Consider the following 19,737-nt stretch of genomic DNA (forward strand, 5'->3'; position numbering starts at 1 on the left):
AAGTCATGCAATGAAAATGGGAAAGAGTGAAGGGAGACCAAAATGGACATATAAAATGGGAGATGGAGAAATATTAAAGAAAGTTCAAGAAGAGAGAGATCTGGGAGTGACAATACAAGATAATCTACAGCCTGAGAGTCATGTAAATAGGATATTCGGTGATACATAGAAAATGGTGAGCATTCCACTACATGGATAAGGATATGATGAAAAAGTTAATAACCACTGTGATTAGATCAAAATTGGAATATGCGGAGGCGGTGTGGTCTCCCCACAAGAAGAAACACACAAAAAAAATAGGAAGAATACAAAGAATGGCAACAAAAATAGATTCAGAACTGGAGGGATTGACATATGAAGAAAGATTAAAGGAAATGGACCTACCAACACTGGAACAAAGAAGAGAATGGGGAGACCTAATACTAATTTATAAATTATTGAGCAAAATGGAAGATGTAGATAATGAGGAGTTACTACTTAAAGAAGGAATAAACACCAGGAGCACATGAGGACACAGTAAAAAATTGAGGAAAGGAAGATGCTTGAGACAAAGAAATATAGAGGTTTGGAACAGACTAAGTGAGGTTGTTGTATCAGTGAAGTGTGTGCAAAACTTTAAGGAAAAGCTGGACAAATATAGATACAGAGACGGGACCACATGAGTGTAAACCCAGGCCCTGTAAAGCTACAATTAGGTAAACACACACATACACACACACACACCATGGCACATACACACACACACACCATGGCACATACAGACACACCATATTTTATCAGTTTGTGCCTCCCCTTTGCTCCACTATGTCTAATAATGTTATAGCTGTGACTCAAGCTCAGTATAAACGACACTGGCATTATGTGTTGTGGGTGGCATAGATGCACGGCCAAGTCAAGTGTTATTGGCCATGAGTTTAGTTAAAGTGAGTGGCATGAGTGTGACAGCTGCTGCAACTACTGTGACTAACGATTGCACTGAGATTATAAAACTAACAAAAAAAATGAAGGGGAGAAGCAGAATCAATGTATGTAAGTGACTTGTGATAATGATACTTCAGTTAGCTTTTAACCCGGAAGCAGCGACGCGATGGGCCAAATTTCTGCCACGATATAAACCTCCCAAGATAGATGATGCATAAACTGATCACAAATGCGTTGATATATAATTATGAAATGGTTTGCGTGAGTGATGATTCTTTCTCATTATTTTGCTGAGAGGGACCTTTAACCTCACCTCACCTAACCTAACCTAAGAAACATGACCCCGCAGCTACCGGGTTAATTCAAGCTTTGGGTTAGACTAAAATGTTTCATATTTTTTGTGGCATCAATCATAAGTTATTAAATGTGACTGTGATAAAAATGTGATGAGTCTTGCATGGTGCTGCTGCTCAGTGCTCCCCCACACTCCTAACACATTAATTACTACAAATAACCTTCGTTTTTTTGTTTTGTTTTTCGTTGTAAGTTTTTTTTCTTGGTTTTGTTTTAAAGTGAATTGGTTTTCCTGATTTTTATGATACATCCAGTAATGTATCCTTTCTAAAACCACCTCCCGTCATCTATGATCACTCAATTTATAACCAGGAAAATAATCCAAATCAAGACATATGATAAGCAATCTTTAACGATAATCTTTTACTCTAGTATTGTGGAAAATATAGAGGTGGTCCACACTTTGGAAAGATAGCAATGACACTACATACCCTGACGGAAGATATTCAGGACACTACCTTATGTACACTCTTCGTGAGCTGTTCTGCTGCAGACTTTTTCTTGTTTCTTGTCCTCATCTGCTTCCTCTGCTGGAAAATAACAGTAATAACAATATAATAATAATAATAAACAATAGTAATAATAATAATAAACATGCAGTACATCACCACCGTCTATAATTCAAAAGTTTCTACAGTATTCACTCACATTTGCTGCATTTTGAGTTCTTAAAACAGCAATTAGTGTTGAAGGAGCTTTAGATCAGATTTAGTCAAAAACTGGTCATATGATATTAAGAGCAAACTGCACAACACCACGAGATAACAAGTTATTGTCTGGTAGGCTTGAGTACACAGAGTTTTGAATGCTCTTCTGCGTAACTTTCCATTAACACTACCCGGGCAATTCTTCACCAACCCTGCTGGGTCAACACAGCCCTACACGGCAGCAGACTGGCTTGCCCCACAGTATTATGGACTCACTCAACATGAGTGTATGGCAATATCAACATGTAGCATTTGAAACATTTATTTATGATCATGATAACATTTCAAAATTTACCTTATGAAAGTATTATAATACATAATCAGCCCTTTTAAGCCGAAGCTTTTCAGGAAGCTAACTTAAAATTACAAAGATTTGTATCAGTCACTTGTGCTCCCTGTCTTACTGTATGACTGTGAGACATGGATAATGAATAGTGACTTGGAGAGGCATGTCAATGTTCTTGGTAACAAGTGCCTTCACAGGGTCATGGGGTATTGCTGGAGTGACTTCATGCCAAACCAGTGACTACTTCATGAAACTGAATGGAGGCCTGTTACCACCTTAGTTCATGAACACCAACTCTGGCTATATGGGCACTTGGCACGCCTCCAAGACGGCGGCCCTACTTATAGGGTTGCTTCTGTACAAGACAACCCTGAGTTGAGTAGGCCAAAAGGACGCCCATGTAACTCATGGCTGGGGCAAGTTAATGGATCCTGCCAAGAGTGGCTTAGAATGGGAAGGGTAACTGTGTGGGAGATCACTTGGATGGCTTGTTGGGGTGGAGGCAGTGGGTGAGTGAAGCGACACGCCCCTTAGCTAATACTCTTCATTAGTTATTCAGTAGTGAGCCAGAAAAGACAGCAATACTGAAATGGTAAAAGTATCCTAAAGGCTGATTTCTTATTAGCATTGAAGTTCCACACTGATACAAATTTATGTGGGAAAATCTAAGCCAAAAAACTATGTCCCTATCTGGAGCCAGTAGTATTTTTCTTATCTGTTGTTCAGGTCCCACACATCAATCTGAATTCTGCAGCATGTTTATTTATTACAAGCAACATGTGAATGAGCACTGTAGATCCATTCTAAGAGGGTGACTGTCACGTGTAAAAAGTAAACTCGGTGTAAAAGAAAAGTACATAGCCAAAGTTGAGATGGTGTTATTACAAGGAAAGTGAGATGTACCTGCATGACATGATGGTCTTACTATACAAAGGCAATATATATGCAGCATGAGCATGAAAACATCAATTAGACATGAGAACAGCAAGTATGATCAACTTTTGAGGGATTGCAATAAAGACAATTATATACACTTCAAGCTATCTGATTCAATTAATTTATGGAATATCCAAAACAACTTAGCATGATGCTATTTTATATAGGCAACATGTCTATTGCTGCCACTCTGTGGCTGTCTAAAGCCCCTCAAAAAGAATATAGTAGTCATTATTTTTTTTGTCTACACTAAAGAAACGTTTTGCATTGTTGAAAGTGTCCAAGGCATTTTTTGGTTAATATAAACTCCCAGCCATAATACTTTAAGAGTATGGTAGATACAGAATAATTGACTATTGCTGAAGGGGCTCCTGAAGTGCCTTATGTTCCAGTGGAAGACATATTTCCCTGATCTTGAAAAATTTAAATGCAAGACTGATGCAGGGTAAAAATTTTGGACATGTGGTCTGTCAATTATCTGGTTTTCTAAGGGTGTAAGTGCTGGCAGTCAGTCTAGGACACAGGAATGCCTATAGCATCTAGTTTACAAGTTTATTTTTGCCGTGTCTCCCCAGGTGCCAAATATACAGCCAGCCCACAAGGGAGAATGAACAGCTGGGTAAGCTGTGGACCGTCTCCCAAGCTCTCACTGAGACCAAGGTCCACAGATAACCCTGAGCAGTAGTCAACTTCATCAGGAAGGTTTTATAGAATTTACTCCAAATTCAGAAATTTAATTTTGTCGACATTGGCTTGCTGGAGAATGTGAAACCTTTCCCTCATTAAACAGCTGTTACACAAAACACTTCAAAAATGTATACAGTGTTATCTTGCCAATAACTATTTCCAAAATATCATTTTCAACAATAACGGCAATTTTAAATAGATGCCAAGTTTGTATATTAATTGAATAATGGATTTTTTTATGAAAGTAAGCATCTAAATGGATCTTGGTAGTGACTGTCTACAGCCATCTTCATGATGCAGGCATCAGACTTGCCACGGCTTCTCTCACTGTTTAACTGCAACAAATCATGCTGGTGTGGCAGTATATCAATGATACAGTAAAATAAGGCATGTCCTTAAGAACAGCAGATGCAGCAAGAGCTAGAGTAGAATAATCAGAGTAGGATACTGCCTTGAAAAAAGGCATACCTAGACACCACTATAAGTTGCTCTCTTAATATACCATGTAGCCTGATTCAATATCTGAGTCACATAGACAGAATCAATAGAGATCTTTTTGTGTGGGATGGAGCAACTAGGAGACATGACATGAAACTGAAAGAGACAAGACACCAAAACACATTGAGAAATACTGTTTTCCATGCAGACACAAAGAGCAATGTAACGTCTTGACAAAGAGATTGTCAAATTCAAAAACTTATATGAGTTTGAGGATTCATTTCATCAATTAAGACCCAGAGTTGTGATCCCACAAGCTTGGCTCATTTCCTGTATATTGCAATGCGATAAACACAACTAGAAAATACACACACACAAACACACACATTCTTAGGCAACACATACAAATAAACAAGACTTTTCAACACATACTTAGTTGACTGCAATATTATTATTATTGATTTTTTTTGCTGGTTTCCTAAGTTTAAGTAATTCTATCTTATGTTTGTCTGTCCTGCACTCTTTGAGAGTTCTTGCACTAACTGAATTCTCACTGCATTATAAATGCATTAGATGAATAATTATATTCCATGTACACATCAAGCAAATCTGAATAAATTTCTCCATTGTTAAACATTTTTTTCTTAGTTGCACCTTTACACCAGAAAGAGTGTGTGTTATTATTTCACCAAGTGTCCGAAGCAAACAGCACCAAGCAAAGAAAACCACTGACCACTACACAACCACACACACACACACACACACAATATATATATATATATATATATATATATATATATATATATATATATATATATATATATATATATATATATATATATATATATATATATATATATATATATATATATAATGAAGGCATACCGTATGACACTTGGGAGAATCAATCCCACCTTCAATTATCATCACTTAAATGCATGATGAAAGAATCCCAAGTTTGATCAAGGGATGGTTTCAAAGGGAACACAAGAGGCAACACTGGTTCAGTGAACTTCACAGAATCTTAGCAAGTACCTGACAGCAAGAACATCTTGCTAAGCCCAACCAAGTCTTGGAAGGAAGGAAGAAGAAAAATGTAATTTGTAACAACAACAACAAAAAATCATAATGGCTTTTAGAGAATCAATATCTGGATCAGAGGAATTACAGGATATTATGACCAAACATTTGGAGGGATAAATGCCTAGAACCATAATGGAGCTTCTGGGATGGAATGAAAATGGGAAACTGTGAGTAGGGATAAGAAAAGTTACAAGAGATACTGAATAATTGAGGGGAGCAGCTTCTAATCTTTACATGGATAACTTTCAAAGGTTTGAGGTTCAAATGGTTGAGTTGAAACACTTCAAAACCTCACTTTGAGATATTTTTATGCAAAGTAGCTACACTTTAATTGAAAAAAAGGACACAGGAGGTTCTCACTTAATATCATTTCATGTAAAATCATTTTGCTTGAATACTTGTGCTCATTTCTTGTAATTTTACTATTTATATGTCGAGGAAAAAGAGAAAAGAGGCATTTACAAGACAAAAAGGGGTCTCATTCTTAAAGTATTGCATTGGTATTGTATTGCTTGGCTCACCTCCATACCCTAGCAAATGGCCCTTGCTTGGATTACAACTATTCTTATATGGAAACATGGTAAGTACTTTTATTTCTTTTACTATTTATTTGAGGGGGAAAGTCACTCACAAGTCAGCAATTCACTTCAGTTGGCAAGGCCTCTGCCCCAAGTGTGCCAAGTTAGAGGTTTTACCAGATCACAGAACAGCAAGGTCATGTGAGCGAATGTGTGGAGAGATGACGAATTCAGAACTCTGTGAATGATGCAGATGTGGGGACAAAATCCAGTCATGTAACAGTTCTACAGTCTTTATGTTGGCCTGTTTTTATTAACAACTTGCCATCATTAAGTCAATTCTTATCATGGTTTTCTCAAAAGTTGACTGGTTTGAGATATTCACCTAATGACATTCTAATGTGTGTGTGATGACTATACGTCAGTCTTTTTAGATATTTTGGCAATGGACAGACGAAGAAACACAGACAACAATGAGAATGTTAGTAGCAAGGCGGCGAGTGATATGAAAAAGGAAAATATGGCAGAGCTCCACTTTCACTTTGGTCTTCCTCTCCTCCTGCCCTGCACCTCCCCCCAATCACTCCTCTCCCTACATGTCTCCTCTCACCATGTGGACAAACCACTCCCATCTCTTCCTGTACCTTCTTCGATACCTCCACAACCTTCATTGTTCCTCTTACTCTTTCATTCCTGATTTTATTCATTTTTGTTGCTGTAAACATCCATCCAAGTATTTTCGTCTCAGCTACATCCAACTTTATCTCATGCATTTTCTTCACTGCCACTGTCATGCAGCACCAAACTGTCTATTTATAAAGGCTGACTACACAAATAATATAAATAAAACTGAGGGGCATCATATTATTCATAAAACATAATAAAACTGCAATAAAATAAGCAATGTTGGGTTAGACCAACCCTTATAAACAAGTCCACAGGAGATGGAAGACTCCAACCTCCTGAAGGTACCCAGTGACATCAGGTCCTAGGGAGAGTGCCTTCTCCCTCAGCACCAGGGAGAGAGAAACTCTGATCCCCACCCAGACACCAGGAGAGGCACCGCTCTCACAGGTCCCAGACTGGAGCACTCGCCCAGCATGTGCCGTGCAGTGAGAGGGACAAGTCACCAGTTTTCTCAAACTTTTCCACTCACTGAAGTCTTCTTGCTGGCTCACAAGAGATCTATAAGGTGAAATGCCACTTCATGATCTAATACTGCAGCCCACCATGCAGCACAACCTCATACTTTATAAAAAAAGGCCCACAGCACAGCTGCCATTCACCCTTGCTTAACAAGCAAGAAGACTGACTCTCACCCCAAATGGCAATTATATGCACAAGCCAATCATGAGCCAGATCCTGAGAACTTGTTATCACGTCATTACTAGTTACTGAGTCACTAAAACATCAACAACAAGATGACGATAACTATGCAACCAACAACATGGCAATGTGTTATCTCATTAACAATATGAGGGCAGTCAAATTGTAGTCTGATGTGCTCAGACACTTCCTGTGAAGTCTCCATATTTTGAAAGAGTCCAAGCATTGTTAGCCAGAAATAGCTCCATATTCTAACTTATTCAGTGAAGGAGAAGGCAGAGCCCACAGACATCCGGATCCTGCTGAGGGTCTGACATGACCTGTGGGGGCCGGGCACCCGGGTAAATGTAGATGTTGCGGCTGGCCACTGGTCAACAGTTATCACGATATAACTGAAGAGTTCACCAACAGTGAACTTTGCAGTAGCAAAAACCATATTGGAAGAGGGCTGATTGTATTTTACATTACTCAGATGAATAAACACTCATGGATTGTTCAACCGAATTTTTAACAAATTATAAATGGAAATTATGATAAATTATTTTGGGAACTTTTTATGGACAGATTCAAACAAAAATCTTGCTAATTATTACCTATTGAAACAGGCACCACATGCTATCTGTAATTTTTCCTTTTCTGAGAAAATAAAGTAGTGTTGTATACTAATATTACCAAGACAACAGTCGACAAGATGTGACAAGTGCATGATAATTGTTGGAAATAACACAAAGCAAGTGAAGACAAAGTGTTCAAGGTATCTTCAGAAAAATGTTTACCAGGAATGGATACTCTCCTGTGCCTCCTCACGGCCTTACACTGGTACAGAGGGCAAACACGGAATCAATTATTTTTATTCTGAAACCAATGTTAGAGTAAGTTAATTTAGGGAAACAAACACACAATTAGAAACAACTTTTGGCCTATACTTCCTCAATGTTCAGCTTCCTGGATGACCTCTAGCAAATAATGGAAAAAATAATCCTGAAAGAAGCCAAAGCTAAGATATATCAGGAAAATGCTTGCTTGCTTTCTCCACTGTACCCTGTAAATGTTCCCTGGATGTTGGACACTAACCTTGTCATGAGTAACACCTCCTACCACCTCTTCCCTAAATGTTTCTGCCAAGTATTAATGTATTAAAAAGGGGTTTTGTTTCAGATTGAGGAGCCACAGCACCAAAAGAAGGGTTCAATTGTGAGTGCTGAGACATCAGTGTAACCATCAGTGACATCCAGTGTCCCTACAAACTTTTTTGTAATTGGAAAGTGTATAGTGCCCGAGAAATGCTTACAGTTAAAAAAGAGAATGTAAGTATTACTAAATGCCAGTGTGAATTCAATAAATTAAATTCCGTATCCTCGTAAATACATGTGTCCACTGTCATGAGGAACAATGACTTCTTGTATGTGACTTAACTCTCAGCCCTCAGTGCTCAACAACGGGACTAAGAAGGGATCGGCACTTGGTGTCAGAACTCAGCTTCTATACATACACAACAGGAAACAAACCTGTAGAAAAAATAAGACTATCATAGTGTTTAAAAAAAAAGTTCTAATATATCATGGTCTCTACCAAAATCTAATTGGTGCTAGAAAAATGCTGTTATCAGTGACAGAATCCTGTGCATGACACTGAAACACATGTAGTATAAAAGGTTCATTGGTGCCCCACCCCCAGAATTTTCTGTGATATTCCATTTGAAGCCCTCTTAACACTTTTTTATTCCATGAAAAAAGACTTGATCAACTTGATATGAGTGGCATAAAACTTGCCATAAAAGAGTTAATGAGGCATTTGGTATAATGGTTGTTCTGAAGCCTGCAAGGGAGTGAGTGGGTGGCCAGGGCAAGCCAACCCTTAGAGCCACAGGTTACAGAGGCAAAGCTATGACACCAGCATGCCAGCCAATCACAATCCAGGTGGGTGAGCCAACACCCCTTACAACCACTGGTTATTAAAGGGAAAATGCCACACAACAGCCCACCAGCCACTCACAAGGCAGATGGGTAAGCCAACAACCCTTACAATTACTGGTCAAAATGGGGCTTGTAGTGGCACGCTCAGCTTGGCAAGAAGCCAGAAATCCCAGGGAGCCACCATGTCTGGAGAGCAGGAAGCCTGGTGAACCTGAAGAATTCTGTGCCTGGGCCAGAAATCTCGTATCAGTAGCAAAGAGTTGGCCGCAGTATTACCATGATGAAACCGCCAGCTGACTGATTTTAACAATTCCAGTCTCCTGTACTGAACTGCATCACAATGACAACAGAGAACCTCTTGATATTACTTTGTTAACAGGTGAACTTTTAAAACAAATCTCAGAGCCAAGTTAAGGGAGATGACTATTACTTAGATGCTACTTTTCTAAAGGATGAAATGTATTTAAAAAAACTAGATAGTAATAAACATAAAAATTGGGCCCTACAACTCCATGAGAAATAACAGACCTCACCATTCCAATAAAAAAGTTGCCCCATCACTCGTGGGGTCACGGGCCCAGGGGACAAAGACAATCACTGGAACTTTGAGTCACCCACAAGTAATCTGTCAACACAAAGTGCACACCTAGAGTCATACAAGATGCAAAAAACGCCCTAAAACTCATTACTGGCCTCAAAAAACACCGATAAATAATACAATCATCAAGAAGTGTACTGCATTGTACTGTAATGCACAACTCACATTCACAGGGTCCATCAGTATAATTTTTGCCATGCCCAACAACTCTGAATAAACAAATATCAGGGAACAGCCGTGCACTGTAACTTTTTCGTCTACCTCCGTCCATTAAATCCCTGCAATAAATCTGTACCTAATGTATTACAGCTTAATACAGGCAGACCCCGCAGGCCATATTGAAAAATTGTAGGAGAGGTAGGCATGAGAAGCAAAACCCATGACAATTTGGTAACCATGCTAATATTAATCTATAATAAGGTTGGTGGATGGAGTGGTTACTAGGGGAGGCTTGGTGGGTGGACTGGTGGATAGAGAGGCTTGGTGAGGGAGGCTGGTGGTTTGGGTGGAGCTGGTGGAGGGATTTCTGGAGATGGGAGGGTTTGTGGGTGGATTGGTGGCAAGGGAAGGTTGGTGGGGCAACTGGAAAATGGGAGAAGCTTGGTGGATGAAGTGGCAGATAGGAAAGGGATGGTGGAAGGCTGGGTGGAGTGGCTGGTAGACAGTGGGAGGGTTAGTGGATGGACTCATGGGTGTGGTATGGTGACTGATGAATAGGAGGAGGCTTGCTGGATGGAGTGGTGGAAGAGGAGGATCAGTGGAGGGACTCATAATGTATTGTTGTGCTCCAACATATGCCTCTAACTTGGGTACAGCAGTCATCCCACATATACAGAATAATACAGGTCAGGACATTAGTAACCCTGTGACCTCCTACACCATGATCTAACTGATGTAGCCAGCCAATGGTAGCAATGCACTGCAAATCTGACCTTGTTTGCCACGCTCAAGTTGCAAGCTTTTCCTTTTGTTGATATAGATTACCACTGCATTATATAGAGTCTTAAGTATTTTACAGCAGCTTCAGGCACAAAAGGCTTTCTATTGTCACTAGTCTAACTGCCACTCCTCACTCCATACACCGTCATCATATCATCATTCCACATTGTCAAAACATATCCCAACAACTTAATGACCTACACTTTACCCATTTCTCTATTCTACAGTAATCCTCACAGACCTATCGAACCCTGAAACTCCTCCAATTTAACTCACTCATACACTGTCATCATATCATCATTCTGTATTCTCAAAACATATTCCAACAACTTACTGACTTATACTTTACCCATTCCACATTCTGCAGTAATCCTCAATGACGCAAATTTCACAGGATACAGACCTATCGAACTCTGAAACTCCTCCAATTTAACTCACTCATACACTGTCATCATATCATCATTCTGTATTCTCAAAACATATTCCAACAACTTACTGACTTATACTTTACCCATTCCACATTCTGCAGTAATCCTCAATGACCCAAATTTCATAACATACACACCTATCAACCCTGAAACTCCTCCAATTTAACTCACTCGTACACTGTCATCATATCATCATTCTGTATTCTCAAAACATATCCCAACAACTTACTGACTTATACTTTACCCATCCATATTCTGCAGTATTTCATAACATACAGACCTATCAAACCCTGAAACTCCCCCTTCTCTATTTTAACTCAACTCTCGTACACTGCCATCACATCAATCCGCATTCTTAAAACATATTCCATCCACCCTAATAAATTACACTTAACCCATTCCCACATTCTGCAGCAATCCAACTCAAAGATCCAAATTTTACAAGATCCAGGCCGAGTGAACCCTTCTTCCTCCCCGCCTCTGCTTTTAGCCGTGAATTAGTCTCATGCTAGAAGTCCCGCAGGATGGCTTAGTACTATAACTGCTGATACTAGTGAACATAACCTCTTAGAGCAATATAAGGAAAAAAAGGTTAAAATATAGGGAGCTGACTTTTATATCTAATCAAGTATTCATTTATGATGCAGAAAAGATGCAAAAGGATCATTACTTTGTACATTCTTTTAGACAAAATTCAAGCAACGATATTGTCAGAGTGAGCCATGACTGAAGTGCCTTACTGTGTTGCAGGTGGCGATCCCCGGGACACGTGACCAGTGGTGGGTTTAGTCCTCACTGCCACCACCACCAAGACGCCTCAAGCTCTCACCTCATCAGCATGCATAACCCTTAAGCTATGTATGGTCCAGGGTACGGCAGCACGCTTCCCACCTCTCCAAAAGCTTGCTCTCTATTCAGCCCTATCTGTACACTGCATTTTTCTCTCTCTAAATAAGAGTTCACATGGGATTGTATTAATTGTACGCTATATTTCGTTAATTCGTCTCTTGGTTTGAACTATTTAGAAAGGTGCAGTGATCTTTAAATGCACAGACTTGGAGAAAACTTGGTAATGCTGGATGAAACATATAGTTGTACTTAGCTTCTTTTTTTTGCAGGACAATCCAGATAACAATGCAGATGAATAATCATTTAAGTCTTCATACAGAAACTGACTCACTTTAATGCTTACTGATAATAGTTCTGTGTTTTAAGCAAATTAGCAAGCATGGAATATTGCTTGAGGTACATATCCCACAAAAATAAGTTGGCAGATAGATGAGTGAGCAAGTACCTGGTTGTATTCCTTACATTTGTTTATGATACTGACACATCCAACAGCAATTCTAAACAATAGTGACAAAAACAAAAAAAAGACTAAGAACACTCAAATATCTGCATGGAGTCAAAGCTTTTAACTCGTCCGCTGTGATTAGCACAGATTTTGCCTTCACTGGTAGCCTGGTAACATATATTCCAGGTCTTTCTCTGCCTCTGTGGTGGATAGTAGTGTGTTTCCCATGTGATATTGATATGCTGGATTTCCCCTCCCAAGGTGCAGGACTTTAGATTTTTCTTAACTGAATTGTAGCAGCCACTTTTTGTTCCATTCCTGTAGCTTGGTGATGTCTTCTTGTAGGAAATCTGCAGTCAAGGGGTTAAGTGTGCCTCTAAAAGAGGATCTTGCTGCTAGGAGAAAACAACATACCACCTTATAGTGAAACCAAATTGTCGAGTCCGTTTGGGCGTTGGCTCCCGCGGGTCAATTTTTCCCCTCTGCTCTGCCACACAGTCCCAACACCTATTTTTTCCTCTCATATGTTACCTATAGCTTACATATGAGATGAAGAGATAGGTGTTGGGACTGTGTGGCAGACCAGAGGGGAGGAAAGGACCCGCGGGAGCCTACGCCAGACCAGCCTCGACATATTTGGAAGACTATAGTTACCTTCACATCTGTGGTGTCAGTAACTCCCATGTGTTGCTTGGCCAAACAGACGTGAAATGCTTTGACAATCTCAATAAATCCTTCTCATTGATTTTCCATCAGATATAAAACAGAGATGAGAAACAGTTTGACCTGGACGGTAAAAGTATTGTGATGGCACAGAATCAGCCCTCTAGGAGCACTGCTAGATGCACCTTCCCTCCCTCTAGTTAGATTACTTAGAATTGCTGCACTGAAGACCTACTTGTACCACTACTATTCCAACAACAGAAATATCACTTATCGTTAAATCTGTGAAAACAAGTACTATATCCATTACTCCTTATGGGAAGATAGTATTGCCAAGTAGCATTCATGACAGACATATCCGCCAATACTTAATAGTTGCTTCAGTCAATTTTCTTTTTTTTCTTTTTTAGTTTTATAGCAACTGCATGTCTGCTGTGCCCCTTGCAAAAAATTAGCATAGGTAGGATCTTGGGCAACAGGGCAAAAGATTCTTGCATCTCTAGTAACACTATTATTGTCTCGTATTTAACTACGTACATTAATTATTTTTCTTACTGACGATTACCAAGCTTCCTCCAGTCTGGTACAAGGGCAGAAATAACTAGAAACTAACATCAAAAGTACTTTCACAAAGTCCTAAAACTTCGCTCGACCGTTCTCGACACACCAGATACCCGGGCTATGTAATTCCTCCAATAGAGTTGTATGCACATACTTTTTCAACAATGTTATATATAGCTACATACATATAGTGAATCTTTATCACAAACATTCACTTTCTAGGTACTAAGGTGGGCATCAGATCCATCCAGTTACTGATTGTCTAAGCCTCCTACAGGTTGCCATTGAGTACATTGGATAGCTGAGAGACAGTGTAAGGATGTACCTCCAGCTAGTTCCATGTCCTTAGTGTCTCTACATATCAGGTGAAATAGTCAAATAAAAATTGTTACATAGTGCAAAAACTATATTCCATGATTTTTTTTATTTTTTATCTAGAGTAACTTCCTTCTGTACTCAAACAGTTACCTAAGCGCTTGGCACAAGCATGCATTGCAGTATACACACTGATTTCTTGGGTTACCAACATAAGTTCCTGATACTCCTACATGTACAATTCATCCTTAGACGGCACAATGACGTGCACCAAACAGGATTGGAAAGCTTGCAATATATAAAACAATCAGCAGCATTATATATGGAGATAGTTTAATGCTTGAAGCATGCAGTGTTCTAGAGTATAAACATAATTTTTGGAAAAGCCAATCATGTACTGTTCCTCAAACCTAGTTCATAAGTTCTCCCGCCCCAAAAAGGTAAACTCACATATCGAGTTCTCATATTAAAATTCTGCTCTCAATGCCCAAGTAATTCACAATTCATCAGCAATCTGTGTTTACTTTGCTCATATACATGTGATACAAAGAGGAACAAAGTGTCTTTGCCTTTTGCAATAAACCTGGTATTTGAGATAATTCAGTGCATTTACTTACAGACATGAATGAGTGAATCAATAAACTGAGGATGAGTGTGTATATAATGATAATGTACAGTGTATATGACATGAAATCTTATTTCCTTAACTCACCCCGGCTATATACATTTTACATATTCGCTTAGTAGTTAATAACATTAACTACAAAAGTAAGCATTTCCATACAGTTAGGTGTTGAAGGTACTGAATTACTTTACTCATAAACCTCTTCTTTTAACTTTACAACCTTCAATTGAAATGCAATATCACATGTACATAGTTACATATCAAATGTCAACCATCTACCTTTACTTCACTGTGTCTCCACAGACTGTTATCTGTGCCACACAAGCTTTCAGTGGTAAGAAATGTTCCAGGAGTTCAACAAAGTTCATAAAGGGAAAATCAGGTTCAATAAATTCCATTAATAATTTGTGAACCAAACCTATTGAAAACTTGTACTATGGAGAAGATGTTTCTCTAACTGCTGGTAGCCTTAAATTTGCTGGTTAAGGATAACAGGTTTCAGTACCTTTTGTAAAATGATTTTATGTATAAATTTCTCATCAAAATAACATTAAATACCATATTTTGTATATGCATAAGGCTAGAACAAACTGATCCATGTCTTGTTCATCAAAAAGACTGCTCGAACTTATCTGTGGTAAAACTATTCAGGGATTGATTTTGGTAAACTCCATTAATACTTCAAACCAAATTCAAAATCTTTTTAATATAAACACGTCACAATGCATAAGTTATGAAATCTCTACAGATATTAGTGTGCATGTGTGTGTGTGTGTGTGTGTGTACCTAGTTGTGATGTGCAGGTCTTTTTCCATTTCTGTTTAGCCAATTCTTTCATTCCCCACTTTACATTTCCAGCTTCTCTCCAATTTCTAGAACCTGACATTTTCCATTTGTGACTCCCAAGCTGCCACTGACTTATCTAAATCACTGTGGAGTTTTTTTATGCCAGCCTCGCATGGCCTTGGTGCTCACTCCACCTCACTGTCCCCTAACCCTGTGCTGGAGAAGAACCAAAACCCTGAACCCATAGTATATTGAACCATGCCCCAAAACAATGGCCAAATGTGTGGTTCAGATTAGGTCCTTTCTTAGTATGGCTCGTATTTCTCTTCACTATGCCTTCACACGACCTCTGCATGTCACGAAATACACGAGAAATTAATCCAGACCAGGAAAGGGTTAGGACAATTTACGGTTTCACCCAACCAACCATTTTCTCACGTGGTTCATGTTTTCTGGTGTTATATGTAGTGAATTGCACGATTTTGTACCTCATTTCCGTCGCAAATGTCTACTTTTCGAGTTAATGACCAAGGGTTTTACCGGCGCCGGGGATCGAACCCGCGACCGGCGAGATGGGAAAGACACTCCTTAACCACTCGGCCAGAGGTACTCGGGCGGGTCAGGCACTACACCCTTCGGTAAAGATTCGTTTTAGGTCCGTGCCAGTATCTCATAATCTACTTTATGAAACATCAGTATCTCTTCATATATCTTTTCTACAAACCTTCAACAGTCATGGAAACGCTTTGAAAATCCAATTCAAGGACTTTTATTTTACTCTTGAAAATAGGGGATAATGTTTACGAAAGCGCGTCGCCTCCTCTGGTGCTGGCCGCGGCGACGCTGCAGCCGCCGCAGCCGTAAAATAGCTCGCAGAGGGTTTAGGGTCGGGGAGCATATTTAAACTACTCCAACCGAACTTTACGACCTACTAACGGGGGGGCTGCCCCCCCCCACATGTATATGTGACTTATTTCAGCGAGGAGGTATTTCTCGTAACACCGGCTGCAGCATCGCCAGAGGAGGCGACGCGCTTTCGTAAACATTATCCCATATTTTCAGGAGTAAAATAAAAGTCCTTGAATTGGATTTTCAAAGCGTTTCCATGACTGATGAAGGTTTGTAGAAAAGATGTATGAAGAGATACTGATGTTTCATAAAGTAGATTATGAGATACTGGCACGGACCTAAAACGAATCTTAACTCACCCTTCTTCTTCTTCTTCTTTTGACCTGTGACGCTTTGTATCGCTTCTTAGGTCCTCCTTTCGTTCCTTTCTTCTCCCTCCCATGCAGTCCCTTTCCTTAACCATCCCCCGCGCAGCCCCATTCCTCAATCACCCATACACACACAGCCCCACATCTCAAACAGCCCCTCATACCCTCATATCAATAAGTATATAGCCACACTTTGTAACTCTTTATCTCAGTATTATCAAGTAAAGAATGTGTTCAGACCTTACCGTGGCTGCTGAGAAGGTGTCATGGCGGTCGAGGTCTACTCTTTCTAAGTTTCTATAAAACCGTATACTGTGTTTCATTCACGGGTGTTCGCCTTCCTCTTGGATCAGGGGCTTTCGGGTGGGTTTGTTCTGCCATTTAGCTGACGTTTGCTTGCCGTGGTGCATGCAGGAGCGCCCCAATTGATGATAGAGTATGAAGCACATATACACAATTCCAACCCAGAGTCTATATCAGAGGGGTAATTTCGTGATCATATAGTTTCTACTGCGTTTTAAATGATATCAAGACTTATTTTCGTTGTAAAATATATAAGTTAAAGAGTTACCTACCTTTCCCTACAATCTTAGAGAGAGAGAGAGAGAGAGAGAGAGAGAGAGAGAGAGAGAGAACATTAAATGGCTATATACATCTTATTAACACCTCTGGAAATGAGCTGTGTTTTGTTAATTAATGTAACTGTTTTCTTTTCCTTCATCTTTTTCTTTCCTTTTCAAGCTTTTTATTTTCCTTCTTCTAATTTTACCCTTGATCTGCCTTTCTCTGTTTCTTTTTATACACTGCAAAACGTTTCTGTGGCAAAATTAGGCCTACGTATTTCATATCATACTTTCTCCTTTGATCCCTCTTATTAGTATTGCCACATATGTATTATTTTCCTTATTACTCATCTAAAACGTGGGATGGCATGCTCCTCCCTTCTTCTTTGTTGTTTACTTGCAACAATAAATTACCAGTCAATCAATCAATCTATTTCAATCTTTTTATCTAACTCTAGTACCTCAACGCACCTTCTTTCATTCACTATTTAACTTGACTCACATATTCAATACTTTTCAACTTGTATGCTCCATCTATTTCCTTCTATGCACCCTTTATAACTACTGGCACACAAGCATCTTTTTTTTCCTTATCACTCAATCCCTTCAATCTTTTTATCTAACTCTAGCAATCAATCAATCATTCTTTCATTCACCATTTAACTTGACTCACATATTCTACACTTCTCAACTTGTATGCTCTATCTATTTCCTTCTATCCACTCTTTCTTGTTACTGACACACAAGCATCTTTTTTTTCCTTATCACTCATTCCCTTCAATCTTTTTATCTAACTCTAGCAATCAATCAATCATTCTTTCATTCACTATTTAACTTGACTCACATATTCTACACTTTTCAACTTGTATGCTCTATCTATTTCCTTCTATCCACTCTTGTTACTGACACACAAGCATATTTTTTTTCCATATCACTCATTCCCTTCAATCTTTTTATCTAACTCTAGCACCTCAACACACATTCTTTCATTCAATTTTAACTCCCATATTCTACACGTCGATTTGAATGCTCCATCTATTTCTAACTTTGCTTTCTTGTGTTTGGTATAGATATTGCAGCAGGGTATTTTCTATCCCCCTATCTTCATCTTTTCTATATTTTTCACCCTTTTTCCTTCACTGTCTCCATCAGAATCAAAAATATGCATGAAGTATTTTAGAACACAATTTTGACCCCTAGAGCAGAGTAAATGAGATGTTGACATGTTAATAAGACCTTTACTTTATGGTCTGATAGGTCCTCAAAATGAATCCCTGAATTATATGATGCACCACAGCTGAGGTGAGAGCACTAATCTGAGCTTCACTTGTTCTAGAGTTCTTATCATGTAAAAGGAACCCCCGTGTACAATGCAAATCAGAGAGCCAATTGCTCGTCTATTTTTCTATTCTAAAATTAATGAATACCTAACCTATGAAAACTGGAACTCACCTCAGAGAAACATGAGTGAGACAGTCCAATCTGGCTTGTTGGCACTCATTAGGCGCTAAGAAATGTTTGATACAATATTGGATGCAAAAATGCTTGAACTCTTTTTTTAATTATGAAACTGAAAACCAATTGCTTCCATGCCTGCATCATTCAGAGAGGTACACATAACCACTGAAACTAAGTCACATAAATATTTTATATGTATATTAATGTTACCTTCAAGGGAAAGATTTCCGGCCATTCTACTTGTAAATTATTTAGCGTTGAGGGATGCTAGTGTTGTTATGAGTGTAAAGAAATGTGTTTGACCTTTCTTTGCTTTCCTATAACCTGATGACCAAAAAGTCACTTATTTTTATATTCATTTTTTTCCAGCATTATCTGGATCTTGTAAAAATAGTTAAAGTTGATTGCATTTGTTTCTGTGGTCCATTATAATTACATCATACTCACTGTTATACTTATTACACCAATTATTTGTATGAGTCGTATGTTGAAAAATGTAGCAACTGTATCTGCCATGATTAGGAGATGATCATGTACCAACCATCATGGCTTTGATATTTATATGTATAAAGAATTGTCAACATCTACTCCTTGTACCATTATACAGAGGCAGCTCATAGTCATAGAGATAGACCACAATATGTTCTTGTCACTAGGAAAGTTTGATAAATTAAGTATGAGGAAATGACTGTCATTAGAACATATAATCAAATCCACGTAGAGGATGAAGTCATTATGTTGACCCCAGCGGTGAATGTAACAGCTATCATCTACATAATGCAATGGACACTTACATAGTGATGTAGATATGATGAATACAGTGGTGAGGAAATTCTGTGTATTATTCCCTTCTGTGACACCTAAAAATATACCCCATCTATCTATATCTCCGACGCCCTGCTCCCTCACGAGAACCCTCCTGGGGGTGGCCGCAGCAGAAGTGCCTCCATCTCTCCCTGTTCTGGCACTCCCTCTCAGCACACTCAATCCTGCTGCTTCCAACTCTCTTGCTCCAATACTCACTCACATATACCCAGTAATATAAAACCATATTACCCAAACCTAGGCACTTGGTATCAAATTAGTGATAGCCGAGAGCAACACCTTTCATATGCTTC

General features: G+C 39.0%; 1 protein-coding gene and 1 long non-coding RNA gene across 18 annotated transcripts in view; one reads left to right on the plus strand and one right to left on the minus strand.

Moving 5' to 3' along the window:
• The window catches only part of LOC126987719 (sodium bicarbonate cotransporter 3-like), a 76,685-nt gene extending 63,824 nt beyond the window's left edge, over positions 1 to 12,861 (plus strand). For 4 of the 17 annotated variants that reach the window (XM_050844936.1, XM_050844943.1, XM_050844939.1 and 1 more), the window contains 2 exons: positions 8,415 to 8,563; positions 11,888 to 12,860. In XM_050844936.1, the coding sequence (XP_050700893.1) occupies positions 8,415 to 8,474 (60 nt within the window). In that variant the 3' untranslated portion in view covers positions 8,475 to 8,563; positions 11,888 to 12,860. Of the gene's footprint in view, positions 1 to 3,779; positions 4,359 to 8,414; positions 8,564 to 11,887 lie in introns of those variants that run through there. The other 13 variants (XM_050844946.1, XM_050844956.1, XM_050844953.1 and 10 more) reach the window with 8 other exon arrangements.
• LOC126987720 (uncharacterized) lies at positions 291 to 19,508 on the minus strand. The gene is made up of 2 exons (XR_007741121.1): positions 16,106 to 19,508; positions 291 to 1,805 (listed from the first exon to the last, which is right to left on the minus strand). It is a non-coding gene; the product is annotated as an uncharacterized LOC126987720 (long non-coding RNA).
• Positions 19,509 to 19,737: the final 229 nt, after the last annotated feature.

The sequence above is a fragment of the Eriocheir sinensis genome, chromosome 66, assembly GCF_024679095.1.
Source record: "Eriocheir sinensis breed Jianghai 21 chromosome 66, ASM2467909v1, whole genome shotgun sequence".
Classification (NCBI taxonomy): Eukaryota; Metazoa; Arthropoda; class Malacostraca; order Decapoda; family Varunidae; genus Eriocheir; species Eriocheir sinensis.